At 32.0% G+C, this 22,274-nt stretch overlaps 1 protein-coding gene and 1 long non-coding RNA gene across 11 annotated transcripts in view; one reads left to right on the top strand and one right to left on the bottom strand.

Annotated features, from left to right (window-relative positions):
- LOC146541392 (uncharacterized) overlaps positions 1-22,274 on the top strand; it is a 92,455-nt gene that overhangs the window by 8,611 nt on the left and 61,570 nt on the right. The window lies entirely within an intron of this gene.
- CadN (neural cadherin) overlaps positions 14,868-22,274 on the bottom strand; it is a 240,619-nt gene continuing 233,212 nt past the window's right edge. For 8 of the 10 annotated variants that reach the window (XM_085184994.1, XM_085184985.1, XM_085184951.1 and 5 more), the window contains 4 exons: positions 21,173-21,411; positions 19,907-20,110; positions 18,534-18,740; positions 14,868-17,299 (listed from right to left, as the gene is read on the bottom strand). In XM_085184994.1, the coding sequence (XP_085041120.1) occupies positions 17,196-17,299; positions 18,534-18,740; positions 19,907-20,110; positions 21,173-21,411 (754 nt within the window). In that variant the 3' untranslated portion in view covers positions 14,868-17,195. Of the gene's footprint in view, positions 17,300-18,533; positions 18,741-19,906; positions 20,111-21,172; positions 21,412-21,701; positions 21,938-22,274 lie in introns of all 10 variants that reach the window. The other 2 variants (XM_085184967.1, XM_085184959.1) reach the window with 1 other exon arrangement.

The following is a 22,274-nucleotide window of genomic DNA, read 5'->3' on the forward strand; positions in this document are numbered from 1 at the left end:
TCAAATTTTATAAAAATCGGTGCTGATTTTAAAAAAAAATCTATACAAACTTTCAACCCGTCAGGGAGAGAATTATAGAAAACGATGAAACACGTATTCAATTAAATACTTTTAAAAATCTAAATTTCAAATTTTATAAGAATCGGTGGCGATTTAAATTTTTTCCATACAAATTTTCAACCCATATTTCACCCCTTTAGCGTTAAAATTTTTCAAAATCCCTTCTTAGTGGATGTCCAGATTACGAAAGTAAACATCTGTCCAAATTTCACGTTTCTGCCATCAGCGGTTACGGCTGTGCGTGCGTCTTACCTCAGTCAGTGAGGACAAGTCCTTTTATATATTATATAGAATATAGATATAGATAAAATGTGAACAAAAAAATTATATCCTTTAGCATTAACGACGAACAAATTGGGATCTGTATCGTTTAATCAATGCGAGTATAGAGTAAGGCTGAAGTCTTGTGATAGTTTATAAATTTAATTTGTGAAGTTCGCTATGCTATATATTGATTAAGTAAATAAAATGGATTTAAATTTTTTTAATACAATTTTAATAATTTAGAGAAATAAAATCTGTGAAGAAATTCATTTAAAAAAAATTGTATTAACAAAGTTAAAACATGATACGTACCTACTTTTGTGTGCTATATATGCATTTTTTAAATATTATTTTATTAAAGGGTAGGGTGACATGTGATTTTTACGGGAGCGATGACTGTTTATTTGTATTCTTCGTATATATTTAGAAATTTCTTTTCTCTGATCATAAATAACTATGAATTTTGACAATTATTACTAGTAACTGAATTAGCTACTTCCGAAAATGTGTATAACTTTCAATCAGTTTATAAAAAAAATATTCACGACCGTAAATCTCCGGGAAATTATATAATTTAATATTAAGTTAAATAAGCAAGATGATACAAATCTGCTAATTGCTCCGAATGCTGGAAGAATATCGTTGGACTTGCGTTTTGAAATTACAAAGTTTTCGAAGTTTGTATTGCGGATTGCGCGCCGCTTTACCGCAACAAATTTTAATTTAATACTCGATTGTAATTTTAGTTTAATATTGTAAATACATAGATATTATTTTTTATATTTTTCATAATAAGTTAGATTTATAATGTAAAGCAACTTTACTTAAACTTAAATAGGATCCGTTTCCCGAAAATAAATAAAAAATAATTAAAACTACTTCATATAGAGCAAAAAAACATTAACTCGCTGTATCTTCTTAAACTCGCATATACTTACAAATAAATAGTTTTCATATATTTATACTTCTGTGCCCTCGAATATCGTTGGAAAGTTTTACGGCAAACGACTGCTATTCAAGTTTGTAACTTTACTAGTAGGTAAAATTTTACAAATTGAACTCGGTTTTAAAACCCTAAGGTTTAATAAAATTTAGGGTAAATAGGGTTTTTCCTTAAATAATAGTTAAAAACTAATAAATATACTATACTAGCGGCCCGCTCGCGGTTTCACCCGCGTGAACTATGTTATTATTAATTTATGTCTCCATGACTACGTCCTAGTGACGTCTATGCAAAATTTGAGACTCCTAGCATTTGTAGTAACGAAGTTTCATACAAACTTTCCCGTCTTAGCGAGCACCTACGTCTTATAAGTAACTCCTATGCAAAATTTGAGATTCCTAGCACTTGTAGTTTCTGAGATTTCGTGATGAGTGAGTGACCTTTCGATTTTATATATATAGATGAGTGTATATTGACTTCCATGAAGCATTAATTGGTATTTAAGATATCAATATACATCTTTGTTTGCAACGTGTTAGCCAACGTACGCCAAAATAAAAAATCAATGCTTTTGTCCTTCGCCATAAATTATATGGGGAGATTACTCAAAATGTTTATATGAGCGTTACATAACACTGTTTTATGGGAGCAACGCGACAACGTGCCAAGTTTAGCTTTAATATTTCTGCAGCGAATTATGTTGTGGTGTCTATGATATTTTATTAAAAAAATTAATTAAATCAGCTCTACCCTGTATTCCGTACATAGCAGGGTAGGCAGAAGGAACCTAATGTTAAGACACTCCGTTCTCCGAATTTTTCGAGGCATTGTGTTTTGAGTGGCAGTACTCAAAGCCAGCCTTTTGCCTCGAATTATGTGATTACCACAATGCCTATAAATAATTAAATTTCAAAAGTATTTAGACTTTTCTAAAAATTGAGGGGGGAGCAATTAAAATTTCTAAGTAGTCCTTACACATGTACAGACACACATTTACACTGTTTTCTAATGCAATTACGTGATTGTTACGCCAAATGAGCGATACTTAAATAACGCAGATAACACATATAAGTAATTTCATAGTAATATATTTTAAACTTTCTTTGAATTTTATTAGAAGTATAAAATAATTCTTAATTTAATACGTAATAAATGTATATTTTAAATTGCCTTTATAATACGATGCAAATTTTAAATGAGAGTGGTTACACGTAAACAAGTTACGTCCTTACCTAAATTGCTTGACTTAATGTCTATGGAATTTGGCAAGCGCAGCATGTGTTAAGGAGGGCGTACCATATTTTACCCAGTTACAAATCTTTAAAGCTTTCAGACTTTCCATGTGAAAATACAAACAAAGTTAGGATATATTTAAATTTCTAATTATAATATTCATATAATATTAATATTCATATTCATTCATTCATTATATTATTATTATTATATACTTATATTTGTATATACGCATTTTTTGTACTTAGGTGCTTTTAATATACCAACGTAAAGTTTTATCGTGTATTTTAAAATACAATTTAATAGCATCATTCAATATTGAGTTTTCATATACAATCAATTTACGGATACATTTTAAGGTTCTTTTCCTTATATCTTATTATTCTTATAAATATTACATATTTTTGTTCCTATAAGTTCTTAATAAAATTATTTCCGAATTATCACTATGAAAGATTTTATAATATTTTTTATGTATAGTAATTTTTTATGGTTTATTTATAAAATTTTATTTTTGTGTAATTTGTTAATTGTTTACATTTTTAGTTCATTTTATTTACAAATTATAATTGTAATTTTTTTCTATAACCTGTACAATAATTACTACAATATTATATATCTATGTAATAAAACATGTATTAACACAGCATAGAAATCGAACCCGTTGCGCGTTAATAATTTCTATTAATGCTACATTGAGCATAGCGGTCGGAGTCGTAAGTTTCTTTTTATATGTATTCATTTTTATGTTATCATGTTTAATTAATAATTTTTAACATTATCTAGGTCATTTTTTTATTTATATTGGAAAATGTACCAAAGGTATTTTTATATGTAATAAAAGTATTGAACGAATTGCCTTTTTATAATATAAAACATAATAATAGGCTTATGCTATCAAAGTAGGCTGCTAAAGTCGATTGCTTCCAAATTAGGTAATTATTATAATATAGCTTGTACTGCTCCAAACAACCCCCAAAAACAAATATCCATGGGTTTTGTTGTGGGATTTGATCCAAGGCTTCATACTAAGTGACTAATTACACCGTATTTATTTTAAAGAGACCAAATAACTTTTGCAATAAATAAAAATATTTGTGAGTAACATTAATATACTGTAATTAATTAATGCATTAATGAGCATATCCGAACTCAATAATAAATAATCAACTTATTGATAATAAGAACTTATAATAATCTATTGGAATGTGAATATCCATTTATTTTTCACTTTCACGCTCAATCCCGCTTGTAGTTGGATAGGCAGAGGCAGCCTAGAGTTAAGACATTTCGCTCCTTACTTACTGCCGAATACAGGAGGGATTACGGGTTGAGTGGCAGAACTCAACGCTGCGTATTGTCTCGACACCAGAGCGAAGAAATGAAAATATTAAACATCATTTTCTCGAGTGGAAATCGAACCCACAACCTGTCGCGTTCAGCCGCTTGTACCCCTGAGCCACGACGGGCCTCCAGAAAATGAAAGACAACAACGATTATTATTTAACATTGTAGCGATAAAAAAACATTTACATATTCAGCCTATACAAGCGTATTTACTTTTTCAGCGCTAAAATATATACCTAGTTTTAAATTTCGCAGTTATTAAATTGAATGCAAGATTCAAGCAGAACTAATATTTTTTCACTTATAATTTACCTCGCTGTTAGCGCACTGGTTTAGTGTCTACAAAGCAGAATAGATGGTTTTAAAACAAGAGTAAATAAAATTGTATGAAAACTACGTACATATATTGTTCGCACTTTTAAAATATTGCATGTTATTTGAGAATTATGTGTACAAGTTCATGTAAATTATATACGCTTTTTCAAGAGTTATAAAGTATTTTTTTTTTTAGAAAACGTATAAAAATTAGAACGTGTGAAGTGGAATTTGAACCCGCGCTTCTTAGAAACCCTATAAGCGCTCTTTTGTCGTCTTTTATTGAGTATTTTTCTTTTCTTTCTATGAAATAACAATTTTAAAATGTTAAAAGTAGCTAGCAGTAAATAAATACTTTGGCATTAAGTCACGTCGAGTCCTCGCATTAAAATCAAGACCGAAACAAATATTCATTTGTAATACAAATATTTTGAACCAAGAGGCGCGCTATTGTCCCTTAAGTTATAATTGGCCTAATAGAATTTTTATATTTTTGTTAAATATTATGGTTATTATTATTTAAATACACTTAATAACAATTATGGTTTTAATATAGTGATAAACTAAGACTAGAGGCCGCTATGCTGCAGGGGCATAACCATAACGCGATGGTTGTGATCTTAACACCAGGTCCCCTCTACCTACCCTGGTGTGTATGTTAGAGCGTGACGCTAAATAAAATATTATGAAAATACATAGTACCAATAAAACTTTTAAACTATAATACAAATATATATATAGTATAAACGTTGATTTGAAACTTGATACAGTGGAAGCCGTTGTTAATTATAAAACCATTGCACGAACATAGCATCTGAAATTGGAGTTCTTATTTCAAATAAAGACTTGAAATATATATCATCGGTGTCTGTTAGTTGTAATTGGGAATGGCTTCGACAATTTGACGTTTATCTAATTTTATTACTTAGAAGCGTGTTCTGGAATCAGTGTTATATTGACACAATTTATGTATTGCTAGTCCTTTTTATTAACCGACTTCTGAAAGAAGAGGAGGTTATCAATTCGACTGTATTTTTTTTTTAATATGTTTGTTTCTTATATGCATTGCTGTCTTAGGACATGAACACGCTTGGGCAATGTTTCATTTTGGCGTTGTGGGGTTGGAGAGAAACTAGGCACGGACATATAATTTTGTATAAGAGGTATACGAGGTGCAAAAGACCGTGCAAAGTGGAGTAGGTTGAGTAGGAGCCTTCCTACCCGACCCTGGCATTAGCCGGGATTAATTCCAGGAGAAAGAAGAGGTGTACGAGGTGTGATTAATGTGGATGCATGATTATTGGATATGTTTGTATGTACGTATTAAATCAATACCTTATTTTAATTTTCATGCAATTTTTGTATTTTTGAAAGGTTTTTATATTTATTTATATATTTAATCACAAATTAATTATAGCTATTATAATATAGTATTTATCGTTTCTTGCTTACTAAGCATATGTACGTGATGTCGACATGAAACTCTTAAAGAGAATAAGTAATACTTGACACCTGTTTCATCAAATGGAGATATTAAATGAGCTTCCATTAATTCGTGTGAGCTCGAGAGTTGCAGCGGCTGCGATCTAAATTAAAATATAGTGGTTTACTATTCTGTACATTTTTTAAAACATATTTCATCTTTCTAACGTATTTCGCTAACGATGAAGTTGAAATTTGCTTTTACTTTATATTTAGTAACCATTTATTACTTTCTATTCATCGCATTGAACCATTTTGGATTGTTTCATAAAATCAATGATTTAAATACTACCTACCTTAAACACAATCCAATAATTATAGTACACGGCTAAAAATTAAATAATTTCTGTATATATTTCTCGAATGTTCACTATTATTATTGTTACTTTATAAATTTCAAAACCCATTTTTGGATTTCATAAAAAGGAACAAGAACGCGTTGAGTAGGATTTATTTAAGATTTTATATTGTGGTCTATATTAAGTTGAAAATTTAAATCACGATAAGATGTGCCTCTCTAAGTGCTAAGTGCAGCTTATTGTATTAATATTTGAAATCAATAAATATGTGTTCTTATAAATATTGGATACATTTAATCATTAGGTATATTTCCTGCGACTGTACCAAGTTACATATATTTTAAATGGAAAATGTTATTCTCCAGAGATTGTTACGGCTCGTTAATAATGCTATCACGTGAACGTTTCAGTCACATTGTTATTATATTTGCTTTCGTTTTCTCAATGCACTATTTTTATTTCCATTTATTTTTTACTGTAGTCGATTTCGCATCATATCGTGATATCTTCACACTGCCTTTGTTTAAAGGTATATAATTGTATATGTAGATAGTATAGACGGAGAAAGCTTAGTGTTAAGACACTCATTTTCATCACACATCATTTTCCGCTTGATTTTCAAGACCTTGCGTCTTAAATTACGGAATTCAACGCTTACGCCTTATCTGTTTCAAGAACAAGAAGATGAAATAATTAATTCGCTAAAGCCGCAAGCCGCAGTCGCCTCGTTCATATTAACTAATAATAAAACACAGATAAATAAATACAAGAAAGTCAAGATAATAAAATAAAGAATAAAATTAATTTGACAGCAAGTAATATACGAGTGAGAACGAAAACATACGTCAGTGCGTGCGCGTGTGAAGATAAATACATACTGATATTAATAATAATGGACATGGACATATTTAATGGACAGTATGTGCGAAAATTTTGAAAATTCATAGGATAATTCTGTCCTAAGGCTGCAAATAAGAGGTTGAAAGTTTGTATAGATTTTTTTTAAATCGGCACCAATTTTTATGAACACGTTTCATGGTTTTCTAGAATTCTCCCCCTAAGAGTGCAAATAAGGGGTTGAAAGTTTGTATGGAAAAACTTTAAATCGCCACCGATTTTTATAAAAAAATTGAAATTTAGACTCTTAAAAATATTTAATTGAACATGTGTTTCATGGTTTTCTAGAATTCACCCCCTAAGGGTGCAAATAAAGGTTTGAAAGTTTGTATGGAAAAATCTTTAAATCGCCACCGATTTTTATAAAATTTGAAATTTAGACACTGAAATTTAGACATATTTCATTGAACACGTATTTCATGGCTTACTATAATTCAAACCAAAGGGTACAAATAAGCAGCCGAAGCTGCGCGCGTCCGCTAGTCTAGTAATATTGTAATAATTATTTTACATTTTAATCAATTCATAAACATTGTGAGCCGGCAGCGACCGGAACCTCTGATTGGAAATAGAATTCAATATCATCACGTTCTTCAATTCTAATATACTATTTTAAATAACCATTCAGGCAGGGCTTATTACATTCAATATATATTATAGTATTTAATAGAATAGACAGAAATACAATTTACTTAGCAACTATAGTATTTTTGAATACAGTGTCGTTTTATGGATATGGTGCTTCAGTTGCTGCCGTATTCAATGCATTTTATCAAAGGTAAGCTCGTGTCACACCTGAATAGTTTTCAGAGAAATCACGATCCACACTCATTTCTGTATACACTTGTATGTATTTGTGACATATATTGTGTTCCTTTGAAAAGTTTCATATTAATTTAATTGTTTTTATATTTCGCTAGTATAATTTTTCTGTTATTTTTTATACTATGCAAATTTAAACTTGAACTTGAAATTTAAATTTAAACTTTTTTATATCAATTTTAATTCTAAAAAGGTTTAAATCGAATATTGCAGATCCTTTAATTTTTGAAAAAGATAAAAAAAGAAAAGAAATCTTTAGAATAAACTACTCAGAATATTTCTGATTGCTTTATTCTTGTAAGAACATTTCTATATTTGCATAGTGAGTTCTGAAACTTTTGAAAACTAAAAATTTGCGGATAAACTAACCGCAACTATTTTCATCTCTACTTAAATTTTGCTGAATTCTCTGAACTGAAGCCTTGTTGTTAGAGGTTACTTTTAATTTCTATTTTTATGTCAGATTATTCTTAGTAATACTTACCTAAAGATATTTAATATATAATATTACTATCATTATATGGTACATCTACTACTACTACAATATAATGTTCTAAAATATGGGTTTGAAAATTTTGATGATAAATATATTTGTAGGTGATTGTAAAGTAGATATATATAAGAAAATATTTAAGATTAAAAGCTTTAAGTAGTTGTTATTTGCTTGAATACAAATAAAAAATGTAGTATTTATTATATTAGACAGTTATTTACAGATGTCAGTAATTTAGAATGTAGATAGACGGCTAGTGACGGAAGTGGAAAGTAAAAAAAAATTAGGTCACATACTTTTATTTGTGAAAAGGTTATTGTGTCATAAACATGAATTTTTGAAATGTTAGAAACAATCTGTTAAAAATGAAAACATTCGCGCTCGTATGAGTAGCTATTTATTTGTGAGGTGTATTTAGAAGCTTAAAAATTAAAAATAAAAGTTGACTTATGATCTTTATAAAGCTTCTCAGTCTTCTCAGTAGATGGAAAACATGAAGGAAAGCAATAAATCAAATTGACAGGGGATGAATTTAGAATATTTTATAAAAAAATAAAATAGTCGTCTGTAAAGTGGGTTTATGAACGACCAGTAATATCACTGGAAGTATTATACTTTTACGGGAAAATGTCATAAGAAAGATTCTTTTTATGGAAATAAATAAATAAATATTTTTACGTAAATATATTTAACATACAAACACATTTCATTTACATTTATGATTTACTGTTTCTACATATATTAAGAGAATATATGGATGTTTGTACTTATTTTACAAGTATTTGGGTAAGGATTAACAACACATTACTGGGTTGATTTAACAACAATCTGACTTAAGGACTGTTAAGCCTGTTAAGAGTGTTAAGTGTAATAGCTTAACTCAGCAGAAAATATGTTACACAATAATTACATAATAATAAATTAATTGAAACCCGGAATACACAAACTATAACAATCACGTGTCAAACACTAAACAATATATGTATATTCATACCAAATTATTAGTATAGTTAGTAAATATTCTTTGTGGGTACTAAATTTTAGAGAAAATAAATTATACGAGGGAGGGTCCTATAGTAAGAGACTTTACAATATTTTGAAGCTTTATTTGTAAACCAAGATTTAACCCAGCAACTTTAGAAATTTCTTATGGAATATTATAAGGAATATAATATGGGCCCCTTAAATTTATACTTAGATCTCAAGTCCCAGACACTATTTCGAGCTCCCCCAAGGGATATAAAATATATTTATAAATATGTTTTTAGTAAAAAATATCAATACATTCTTAAAAGAATAATATCAATACATTGTATACAATTGATGATGGTAAAATACTTAAAAACTATATCTTAAATTACAAGTACATTTCAAATGCAATACTTTAATATTTAGAAAATGGATATCATTCATTGTTCAAAAAGACTTCAAAATGAATTTTCGCTTACTTCAATGTGTTTAAACAAAGGCAGATGGAAAATTTAATGGGTTTCAAGCAAAGAGGGAAAAGTTTGACTAAAGTTAGCGCTCTCTATAGTGCTCTCTAAAATCTAAATTCATCATATTTGAATGTAAAAATAATATAAGCTAACGAATTAAATATATTGTATATATATTTTTATTCGTGTACAAATATTTTTAGTATGTTTTAGTAGTATGAATTCTTACAGTTATAAAAAATATACAGAGATGAACAAAGAATAAGAATATTGCTTAGATAGCACTGTATACATTACTAGCGTAGCTTAAACTTCTCTACATTTTATTCTGATATTTAAAGTTATATTATTGCAAAATTTCATCTAAATCCGTTCAGTAGGTTTTGCTTGCAAGTGGAACAAACAACCATCCATATAAATTTACATATTTATAATCTTAGTATTTACATTTGTAATAATATGCAAATATTGAAAGCTTATATTATATATCTATAAGTATATTCAATATGAAAATTTCAACACAAATAGCTTTCGCTCGTTTCATATAATAATAAAAAGCTCTGACCCCATTAAGAGATATTAAAACGAAATGGTAAGACATTTTAACTGTAAAATGTGTGCATTTGACGATTACCTAGTTATTGCTTGAAGACGTTAATATGAACATCACGTTTTATATCATTCCTAGTGTAAAAGAGAATGAAGTGGTTCTAATATATTATAGAGATATTATATACCTCGAATGTAATTATGATGTATTGATCAAACATCAAAATGCTATAATATTATTGGAAAAAATATATATTAATAAAAACATTCTTGAGCTAATAAGCCCGACCTACATGAAGTTCAAAAAAATAATGTTATCTTATTATATTTTTATTATCTTATAGCATTATTAAAATTATATAAAATAGAGTAGAGGCCGTCGTTGCGGGGCTGGATGTGACTGTAACGCGGCGGTTGTGGATTCGATCCCCACTCGGGGAATGAATTATAATTTTCGTAATATTTCCAGTTCTTTGCCCAGGCACCAAGACAAAAGCCCGGCGTGGAGTTCGGCCACTCAACACGATACGGTGCTAATTGAATAGAGCCAGTTACTAATACTAAGCTATATTTATCACGACCCCGATATATTAGACAATACAGCGCATATAACAAAAATATGCAATCCGCGTAGATCGAAGCGCTTACTTTTTTGTAGATTTTTGTGCAGTTGCTACCGTTTATCACGTAGGGTTGCCAATTGTGGCGAGAAAACATTTTGTACGATATTTATTCGTACATTCGTAACATCAGTTTCAATACGTACGCGTACGAGTACGCCGGCGAAATATTGTGTTAGTGAGACGCGGCACTCCATCTCACGTAGCTGTTGTGCTAGTTTCCATTCTGTTTAGACACAAAAATCAATAGTACTTCACACGAAGCTGCACCATATTCTAGCCTTTCTGCAACTTTCAAAGATTTGTTTTGTCGAGTCAGGCGATAAAGTAAATAACGCGCAGGAACGGCTCGAAAGTGTGCTATTAATATATTTCAGCTTATTATTAAAGTTTAGTAAAAATTTATTCTTACTATAGGAATATTTTTTAAGTAGTTTTTGGAAAAATAACAAAATAAAGCTTGTTTTAACATAGCATTTGTAAATATGCACCATAGTTTGTTGAGAGTTCAAAGATCTTTCTTTAGTTTTTTTTGAAAATCAAAGTTCGTTTTGTATTATGTTTGTAAATTTATTTAATACTTTTTAGTTTATTGTTTGAACTTGGTTTGTTTTTGGTAAAAAATAATTTATTTTTATTTTCGAATAATTATCAAATATTCAAAATTTAACACAATGAATACAAATATACAAATATACCAGGAAATGTTGAGACACGAAGTTCATAGCACATTAGGTTGAAAGCACGTAAATACAACGTATTTATACGGAAAGCTGGTAAAACTATTGTTTAAAGCAAATTTGTACAGTAATTATGTATATCATAGACTGTTGTATAACTAAACGACCCACGCAAGGGTATGATATTAGTAGCACAATTGATAGAAGCGAACGAGTTCACAACAAAATATTTAAATATAAATTAATTAACTATTTACTAAAGTTCATGCTGTATGCCGCATATAATAACAAAGATTTGTGGAATAACAATTTTGGTCATAATTTTCCTTTATGATAGCCCAATGTAGTCAAAGCGCTCCGCTCGCGGGTTCAAATCCCGCTTTTATACGTTTTCTTAAGTATCTATAAGTATTGTTACAAAAGAAAAGGGACGTAGGTATAACTTTAAGAAATATTATTGCTCCATATTAATATTTTCGAACATTTACTTGTTTTTCAACCTCCGCTTGTATTGCCCGGCAATTCGATTATTATTCTGTAATGGCCCAAAGAAGATTACGTCCATCATCGTTTCATAGGCTATGTATATACATACATAAACACGGAAATATTATTTTGTTATTTATTTCATGAATTTGAAAGCTAAGAAGTTTTGGTATACGAATACTAAAAGTTTTATATTTTTCTATAAATCTGAGGTACCTACATATATATACATTTGCATTTGATGCCGTCAGGGCGCAGGGTGTCTGTAACGCGACGGTTGTAGCTTCGATCCCCACTCGAAGGAATGAATTATTATTTCTTAATATTTATGGTGTTGAGATCCGGTACTCAATACGCAATGTCTCGAAAAATTCTTCGGTAAGGGGGAACAGAGTGTTTTAACACTGGTTCCCGCTGGCTACCATGCTTTGTGCGGGTTAATATTATTCATTAATCTTTTTGAGCATGTTACACACAATGAGCGTTTAAGCGACGTTACGTCATTACGATTACATTTATTTTCCAGGTTCAATGTTTGTTTTCGGCATTGCAATGATTTTTTCTTTATTATTTTCCAGCTTGCACCGATTTCCAATTATTAAAGAAAAATCCTATATAGTGGGTATGATTTTTTTTCGCCAATATAAAAAGCAAAAATTTCAAATTAAACCATTAAATTAGGCCAGTAAACACCAACCAACATTCCTCCAAAATTCAGCGCAAAATGGGAAGCTGGCTGTCTTAACACTAAACACTAGGTTCCTTCTGCCTATCCTGCTGCTCTTTTTTTTCAGCTTCACACTGTAAAAATAATTATTTGAAATTAGTATGCAAAAACGTCTAAAAAAATATAAAGCTTCCATTTACCACTTAGACAGTAGGTATATTTGCAAAACGTTGAAAAAAGCAATGTTCCTTTCATCCACTTAGAAGTGGACTTTTAAGAAATACTTTCTTAGCTTAAGAGATTCAGCGGCGGACTATGAGTTAGCCGGTGACCCGAATATTAATTTCATCCGAAACTAGCTTTACCCGTGGCTGTGACTGTGTTATACATATTATTTAGTAATAATAGTTTCTTTAAAATACAAAAAACTTACAATTTTCCAAAATTTCATATAGATATAAAAATATTTCGATTATTTATTCGTGTTTTGGCAGGTTCAATTACTGTACCTATACATTTATTTTGTGAAAGCCCTAAGCTAGAGCCCATTTTTTTTTGTTTCACGCTGTATTCCGCACACAGCAGAGGACACTCCGTTCCCATTGAGACACCCGTTCCCCACCGTGGGAAACTTAACTACCTATTAGTTAAATTGTTGTTATAAACGTAATGGTTGTGAGCTCAACTGCAACATTAAATATTGTTACAACAAATAATATTAATAATATAAAGCATTAAAACTAAAACAAAATTAAAACTTATATTCGAAGTTTCAGTAATGCTACAAGTAATGTCTGTAAACACGTAATAGCTCCCAACGCTTCTATGAACATTTTGAAAATGGTTCGTTAGCAGTATATTGTTTATATGGAAGCGATGTAGCGCGAGTATTTTCTTTACATTTTATGAGTTCAAAATATTTATGTAATGTTGCGTTTAATATTTCTTAGTAATATTTTTATAGTAATACTAGCGGACGCGCGCAGCTTCGCTTGCTTATTGCTTAGGGGTGAATTCTAATAAACTTTGAAACACGTGTTCAATAAAATATTTTTAAGTCTCAATTTCAAATTTTATAAAAATCAGTGGCGATTTAAAGATTTTTCTATATAAACTTTCAACCCCTTATTTACACCCCTAGGGGATGTATTAAAATAAACCACGAAACTTATGTTCAATGAAATATTTTTAATTTCAAATTTTATAAAAATCGGTGGCGATTTAAAGATTTTTCCATACAAACTTTCAACCCCTTATTTGCACCCTTAGGGGGAGAATTCTAGAAAACGATGAAACACGTGTTCAATTAAATACCTTTAAAAATCTAAATTTCAAATTTTATAAAAATCAGTGCCGATTTATTTTTTTTTCCATACAAACTTAGAACCCCTATTTCACCCCTTTAGGGTAAAAATTTTTCAAAATCCCTTCTTAGTGGATGTCCAGATTACGAAAGTAATCTGTCATCTGTCCAAATTTCACGTTTCTACGCACAGCGGTTACGGCTGTGCGTGCGTCTTACCTCAGTCAGTGAGGACAAGTCCTTTTATATACATAGATTATGGTGTTATATAATAGTTGTTTATGTTATATGTATGTTATTTTATTTAAATGTTCCCCACTTCCCGCCGAACTTAACTGCGGAGCTCATTCCCTCGAACGAGGATCGAACCCTCGCACGCTTGTGCCTATGCGCCACAACTGGCCTTAATAGCCCTTTAACAGTAATAATTTTGAGATAAACTTTTAATTTCTAATTTCTCATCATCATAAGAATCGAAAACTAACGTTTTTTATTTATAGTTGTGTGTGTTTTTCATAGAGAAGTGTCACTACTCTTTCTTACCCAACTAAATGTGAGAAATAAGTTGTTTATATAAATAAATCGGAATATTACATTAACAATTTATTTCTACTACTTTAGTTACACAATAACATACATTCGGTCGCATTAATGAACTGCACTGAGAATAATTGCCAAACAAGCGATGTTAAGCAGAAATCAATAATATCTTCATGCTGAATCGCTTTTGTCCAATTTTAAACATAATTCTTTACAAATTTGCTTTGATTTTCCCTTCCTTTGTTCCAATTACTTATATGAATATATGAAAAGCGTTATTTGTGCAATATTACATTTACTATAAAAAAGTGTATTTTAAAAACGAATTCACTGTTTAATGAAATTGTAAAAATAGGATAAAGGTATAAATAAAATGAAACATGTAATTTTTTTTTCATATTTTATTCGTTCTTTTATGTAATCGTCAGAGTTGTACAACTAAATAATCACAGTAGAAACAAAACATAACTATGTAGGTATTATAGTTAACGTCTAAAATAAAATTACGTGCGCCGGCGTCGGTCGCGGGGCGAATTCGCACCTTATAATTTGTACTGGGATTCTGTGCTCTGCTGTCTTAATTAAGTGTACAGGTTCAAGAAAAGTCATCAAAGTATAGTGCAAGTAGCGTGTTACAATCCCTGAGACGGGTTAAGCGTGAAATTTTTACAATTAGTCAATAGCGATTTTTAATATGAAATTTAGGACTTTTATTAAAACTTCAGATTTGACAAGGGATTTATCAATCAAAACTAAATGCAAAAGATGGCTTTTCTTTTCTTATATAAAACTTGAAAAGGACCAATATTATTCGGAAACACACGGCACACAAAAATGTAAAGTTAAGTCTTTGGTAGATATATAAGTTATCATATCTAATTCTAAAGTACACGATATCAGACAACGCAGAGCTTCACAAAAGAACGTAGCTAGTCTGTTAATTTAAATGCACAATTCTGTCGCAAGGGGAAGAAGTATTATTTGATAATAAACAGTCAAAAAAACTAAATATATCGTAAAGACTCAAATATAAAAACGGACCGAAACTCTCCACATTGTAATTCGTCTATATGAATAATTATTGGCAGTGTAATGATATTATAAAAGAATAATAAAACCTAGGTACATAGATGTCGATCTCGGACAGCTATTAAACTCCTACTTACACGATTAGTAATTAACGAGAATTGCTTTATTATTGAGACTTGAGTAGTTTCGAGTGCAAACTAGAGGTGTTCTTATAGTAGATATTCAAAGTCTATATAATATAATTAAACAACCGAATCTACAAAATCTTAGGCTCCGAACGCATAATAAAATCAGTCATTTTAACACAATACAATATATTCTAAAATGTACATCGATCCTATTTCGACGTCGAAGTGAGACAGTTTCATAACCTGTAATTTATTTAATTATTTTACTATAAATTCTTATAAATTAGCGTTAAATTAGTGACTTCTAACGGTCGCAATAACTATCTCACGTCAAAATCGATGGAATAATTCTAGCACAACACTCTTAGTAAGTTATTGATATTTTCCTAGGTGCGACTAAATTTATATTTAAATATATCGAATAAATAAAGTGCAAACACTTATCTCTACGGTCGTTAGCTGCGTCGCCGACGCGTCCTTGGCACTTTCACACTCACTCTCTGGCGTCGCGCGGCCGCCTGTACCTCCTGTGCCGGCAGTACAGGCGGCCGCGCGACCCTCCTCACTCTCTCTCACGCACGCACTCCCATAGAGATCCTCCGCGGGGAGCTATCAATAAATTAGCTACAATTACGAGTAGACCGTAGACTTATAGATAATCTAGTTTTACGTCTAACGCTACATGGAGGAGAGGAACACCAGTTACTGTACAGTTCGCTTACGATGAGATTTCGAGTAGAATGTAAATCGTTTTATATTTATCTAAGATAATTGGGGTACTTCGTTAATTACCGTATGTACATCCCCCTTGAATATTTTCATATAGAATGAGCTACTCGACGTCCAAAGGGACGTTCGATACTATAATTAATATAAAATATAACGTATTTCAATAGTAGGTACGTCGATTGATGCGGAAGGGCCGTACACAAGTGTTATCACGTAAAGCTGTGGACTTACAAAATACTCGTATAAATTATTCACATTTATAGCACACTATCTACAAACACCCACGGATCAGAATCACATCTGGCCCTCCGGCAGAAATCCACTTATCTCGACTTCCGATAAAATACTGACTCGTAGTATGTATGGCTAACTCGAATAAAACTTATATCAAATATTTGGTGAAGATACCGGCTCAGACCTTATAAAAAAGTTACGCAATCGAACGCATATATTCCTTAACATAGAGATTCTTAAGCTAACGATTTTTATAGTATAAAATAAACTCGTAGAAAATCGATAAGAAACGCGAGTCACGGCGTACGAGTGATGACCTCCGCGGATCCAGCAGCCGAGGGTAGGGAGGCCGGCGCGGCTTCAGTGACGGGACTTACAACTTCTGTGCTACCAACTCTCGAAGGATATACATTATACATAGCTAGATAACCTTGTAACTGCAATCTTATATTAAAATAAGAATAAAATATTATTATTTAATAAAAATAAGATTTCAGAGAAATTCGATTTCATTACAGAATATAAAATAATATAATTGAAGTATTGTAGTTAGCAGGTTACCGTCCTAACAAAAAGAGGTCCATGTGCCACTAAAGCCGTCACCGGGATACAATTGACTATACGGCTTTCTGCAGCTTAGAGTTGCTCGTCCAGGTCGGGTCCGTACAGGTCTGCCAGCTTATCGAACCGAGGGCCCCACGCGCTCAGGTAATCATATTCATGTACTTCGTCGTCAGTTCCTGTAGGAAAATATTATTATAATTTTTTCATTTTCACGCTGCATCCCGCACACAACAGGGTAGGCAAAGGGAACTTAGTGATAAAACAAACTGTCTTCCATTTTCCGCTAAATTCTGAAAGCATTTCGTAATGCGTGGCGAAACTCAACGCAGTGCTTGCCTCGGACACCAAAGCGAAGAAATGAAAAAAAAAATATTCAATATTTAATTTCCTCGAGTGGAAACCGAACCCACAACCTGTCACGTTTACAGTCACATGCTTGTGCTCCTGGGCCACGACTGTCTTCTATAAAGGGAAGAAAATATTGAAATAATTTTAATAAAAACTATAATAGCTGGGTAATCAAAGACTTAGTTTCTATTAGAGAAACCGTACATTTTTTCAATGAAAGCCTACGCGATATAATCGTATAAGCATAAATGTTTACATTCGATCAATAATAGCACATAGAACTCGTTCAGCATTCTTCTGTTTCATGAGCTATGCAAACAAATGCAACAGCAGTAGTTTTTTATTACGAGCATCACATATTTTTTTTGCTTTCCATTCGTATACATAAATAGTATCTTAAATAAAAAATATAATCGATATATTGAGGTCATGCGATTTTTCTGGGCTGGTCTCCACTCGTAGGTTATTTTAAAATATTTTCAATTAATTTGGGCGGAAGGAGGAGAATGGAGTGTACACTAGCACTGGGTTCCCTTTACCTACTGTATAAAACCTTACGATACGAGACATTTCTATGGAGAGTCTATGAATAAAGTTTAGTCTAAGCTCTACAAAGCGCGAAAAGTTAAACAAGTAGCGGATGGAAGAGAAGATAATTAGCGTCTGCGTTATATACCTACTCCACTCTATAAGTACGTAAACAATGAAGTTCAGCTTAACTTGTGAATATTATGTAAAGTAACTCTTAATTTTCTGGTGATATTTACTGTATTTGATTAAACGTAAATATCTTTCAACAAACAGGGACCGATAACTTTTTGATTGTGCAAACAAATTTATGTACAACAAATATATGAAAGTTCATATAAGTTTCGCAAGTTGGGTACAATAAATATAGCAGTAACAAATTTGATTTATATCAAATGAAATTTGTTCTCTTTTATCATATTCATATCAAAGATATTATTATATTCTATTTGAATACAAAAGAACAAAACAAATATATGATTATTTAAAAAAATGCAATATATGAAGAAATATTTGACATAAGCTATAAGTTACCGGAAGCCAGCGAGGACAGGGAGCCGGCGGTGCTGCCACCGCCCTCGTACGCGTAGTTCCGCAGGTCGTCGAAGGGCGGCGCGTTGGGGTCGCTGTCGGCGCGCCGCTTGTGCTCCTCGATGAACATGCCCACGTTGGTCTCGCCGGGCAGCGGCACGCCCACCGCGGGCGCCACGCCGACCCCGAGCCCCACTCCCATCAGTGGATCTAAACACGAATATTAAATATATGTGTTATTCACCGTTTCACAATAATGTTATTGTTATTACTGAGAAATCACATTTCGCCACGGTTGTGGATTCGATTCTCACTCGGAGCTATGATTTATATAATATTTTCTTCTCCTTCTGGTTATAAGACAAAAGGTGGCGTTGAGTTCCACCATTTAACACGCAATGTCTCGAAAATTCCGCTACTATATTTGCGTGAAGCTACAAAACAAACAGATTACCCGAGTATTTTAGTTAAACGAATATTTCGAGTGGCAATTTAACATAAGATTAAAGAATTAAAAGTGGATTGGATAACAGGCCTAATTTAGAGCCGGGATAAGCGGACGGAAACAGTTGGTGCAAATTAAATACTTCTGTCTCGGCAAAGCAGCAGTCTTCGCTTTTTTTTTAATTTTATTGTTCCGATTTAGCGAGTCAGCTGAATTACAATAGACAGATTTTTCTCCGACTCTGTTTGTCGTTTGCTTATAAAGAATTGGAATTGACACTATGGAGAACTGTCTGTCAGTCACACTTACTGTTAATAAATTTTCGGAAGCTCGAAAGTTATCAATTTAGGCTTGAGTAAAATCTGTTCTTTTTAGCTTCACGCTGTATCCCGCACATAGTATTGTGGGCTGAGGGAACCTATACCTTCCATATATGGAATAAGTGATAACAGATTTAGTTTTTATTATACACCTTCCAAAAATCCTACAGGGGATACATTTTTAATAAACAAATCTTAGTATTAGTATAATATATGTACCTATGAACTATGTATGTATAAAAGTATAAGAACTATTACGATAAAAATATTTTCCAAGTTTCGAACTTCGATTTATTCCTAAAGAGAAACGTGCACAAAGACCAGCGAGATATAAAATGTAACTCGTATAAATCGTGTCAGCAGTTTCATAAGTTGAAAGACAATAATCGATAGGTATACCTTTACACATATATGAATAAATGTTTGTATTTTGTAAATCGACTTACTTTTATGAATTTGTTGATTTTTTAAATTAATGTTATCACAAAATCTTAAATATTAATTCTTTTTAATAAGCACCAATCAATTAAACTATGGTAAGATGCCCCTATCTTATTATAAAAGTAATGAAATGTAAATGTATAATATGTATTTATGAATCTTTCACTTACACGGCATTTTAGCCGGAACGTGATCAGGGAGAGGTCCACCAATCGGTATCTGAAGGGGTGTGATGTCGAAGGCCGTCATGTCATCTTCGCCACCGCCTTCATCATCGTAGTTTATAATATTCTCACGTACGTCGTCATCTGGACCGGGGTACTTGATGTGAGCTTCCCGACGTCGGTTGTAGACCACAAACACAAGCACCAATACTGTGAACAGCATTCTTTGAATTACAAATCAGTAGAAAAATATTCCTTATTTTTAACATTCGTATATACTATGTAAGTTATATTTCAAAACAATTTCGTTTATAGCAAATACATGATAGGGATTCAAGCTAATATATGATAGTATTGTGTGACTGTGGCACATAAACGAGCTGCTAAAATAGGAACTGGCGGTATTAGTGTTCATTTTCCAAATACGAGGTTTATCGGAAGCTACCATCGCAACTGAAAATTTGATCCCACTAGCGCTCAAGTATGATTTACGTAGCGCTTTATAAGTGGATTTGTAACAGTATAGTATTATAATAACGGCTGGCGCTTCTCCAATCTAGTATCTAAAATAGGTGACATTTAGAAGTTAGTTTTGTGTCTAGATTTACAATTTGCATTAACACTTCTAATTTTTTTGTATGAAAATGATTTCATTTAATTACTAAAGTAAATTATATAATGTAGGATTTTTTTATTTTATTATTTATAAAAAACAATTGAACTATTTCAATTGAAATTATTTGAACGAATGTGCAATCTATGATTTCAGATGTCAATGCAGCTTTTATGTAGTAGGTCAATAGTACTCAGTGACATATATTTGTGACATTATTTTCGACTAAAATGAGTACCTATTTAAATGATAAAAATAAGAAATATTTTATTTTCAAATTTATAGTAAGTTAAATTTACCACAGGTTTGTTTATACACAAATTCATACAAAGTTTATCGACAAGAGCACGCTCTCGAGGCTGTCTATAACGATTTGATCAATTACGCTCTCTGCAACAGAACACGGATAGAGAGCTTTTAGAACGTCTATTTTATCAATTCATATATGGCCATCTCTAGACTTATAGAATTAATGGTTTCTAGACCACAAAATTTATTCTAATACTATTTACTAGACACTAAATGATTCTATATATTTCAAAATTTGATATACAAATAATGACTTACTACATAAATGTATTTGTAAAAATTTGGTGAACATTGAACACTTATTTACACGACGGGGACATAAAAACAAGCAAAACAATAAAAGTGCTCACCTAAAAGCAAAAACAAACAGACAATGATAGCTATAATGAAATCTCTGGAGGGCATGATGATTCCTGACGCGAGTAGCTCCAGCTCGCAATCATGTCCGGTGTAGCCGAAGGGGCAAATGCAGTCGTAGCGCCGAGCCGGCTCGCGGTCCAGGCACGTGCCGCCGTTCAGGCAGGGGTTGTGGACGCACTCGTTCACATTGACACAAGTGCCCCCGGCGCGGGTGGATCCTCCCGGACACCTACACAACGTGCGCTTTACCTCGCGTCGGCCCGTGACCGCGCCGGCCGCGCGCACTGAGCCCCCACAACGATACGTATGTATAAGCATGCACTATGTATGTATATATGATAATAATGAGTGCGAGAGGGTGAAGTGAGACGCGGGATACGCTAGACCAGGAATGGCGAACTTAGCTAATGCGTGCGAGTTCTGTTTGAATTTGTTAATGAGTAATGGATGTAATGAAAGAATATTCTACACACGATACGCATGCCACAGATTCGCCAATCCGCTTTGAATATTGCTCACTCATGATAATAAGGAGGCAGACGAGGATGGCCGCGAGAGCGCCCATGCTGAGTTTGAGTGTGCGTCCTTCCTGAACGAGTTCGCAGTTCTCGCCCCAGAAACCCTCGGGACAATGGCAGCGATAGCCCGGCTCCCGGTTGACACATGATCCGCCGTTGCGACACGGGAAGTAGAGACACTCGTTCTTGTCTACGCAACCCTTGCCGTCCGCAGACAATACCAAACCCTCACCGCAACTAGACACGACAATATGTTAATACACTACACACGAGTAAACATTATATATTAATATAAGTTATATGTTAAGTATAATGCTATAAATGTATGTTATGTACATAGTAGTAAATTGTTATTATTATATGCATGTATATGTGAATTATATGTATATACATATATACAATATATATAAGCGAAGAAGTTATAGAAAGCGGTATATTAAATGTTATTATAATATAATAAAAGATATATCGAAAATGTTATAGAAAATAAAATTATGTATAAAAGAAAACTCAGTGCGCGCCTAAATTATCAAAAAAATTATTCATGTAAAATATATTTTTAGATTATGGAAAA

This window comes from Heliconius melpomene, chromosome 1 (genome assembly GCF_056956725.1).
Source record: "Heliconius melpomene rosina isolate 202511_hmr_F chromosome 1, ASM5695672v1, whole genome shotgun sequence".
In the NCBI taxonomy this organism is placed as follows: Eukaryota; Metazoa; Arthropoda; class Insecta; order Lepidoptera; family Nymphalidae; genus Heliconius; species Heliconius melpomene.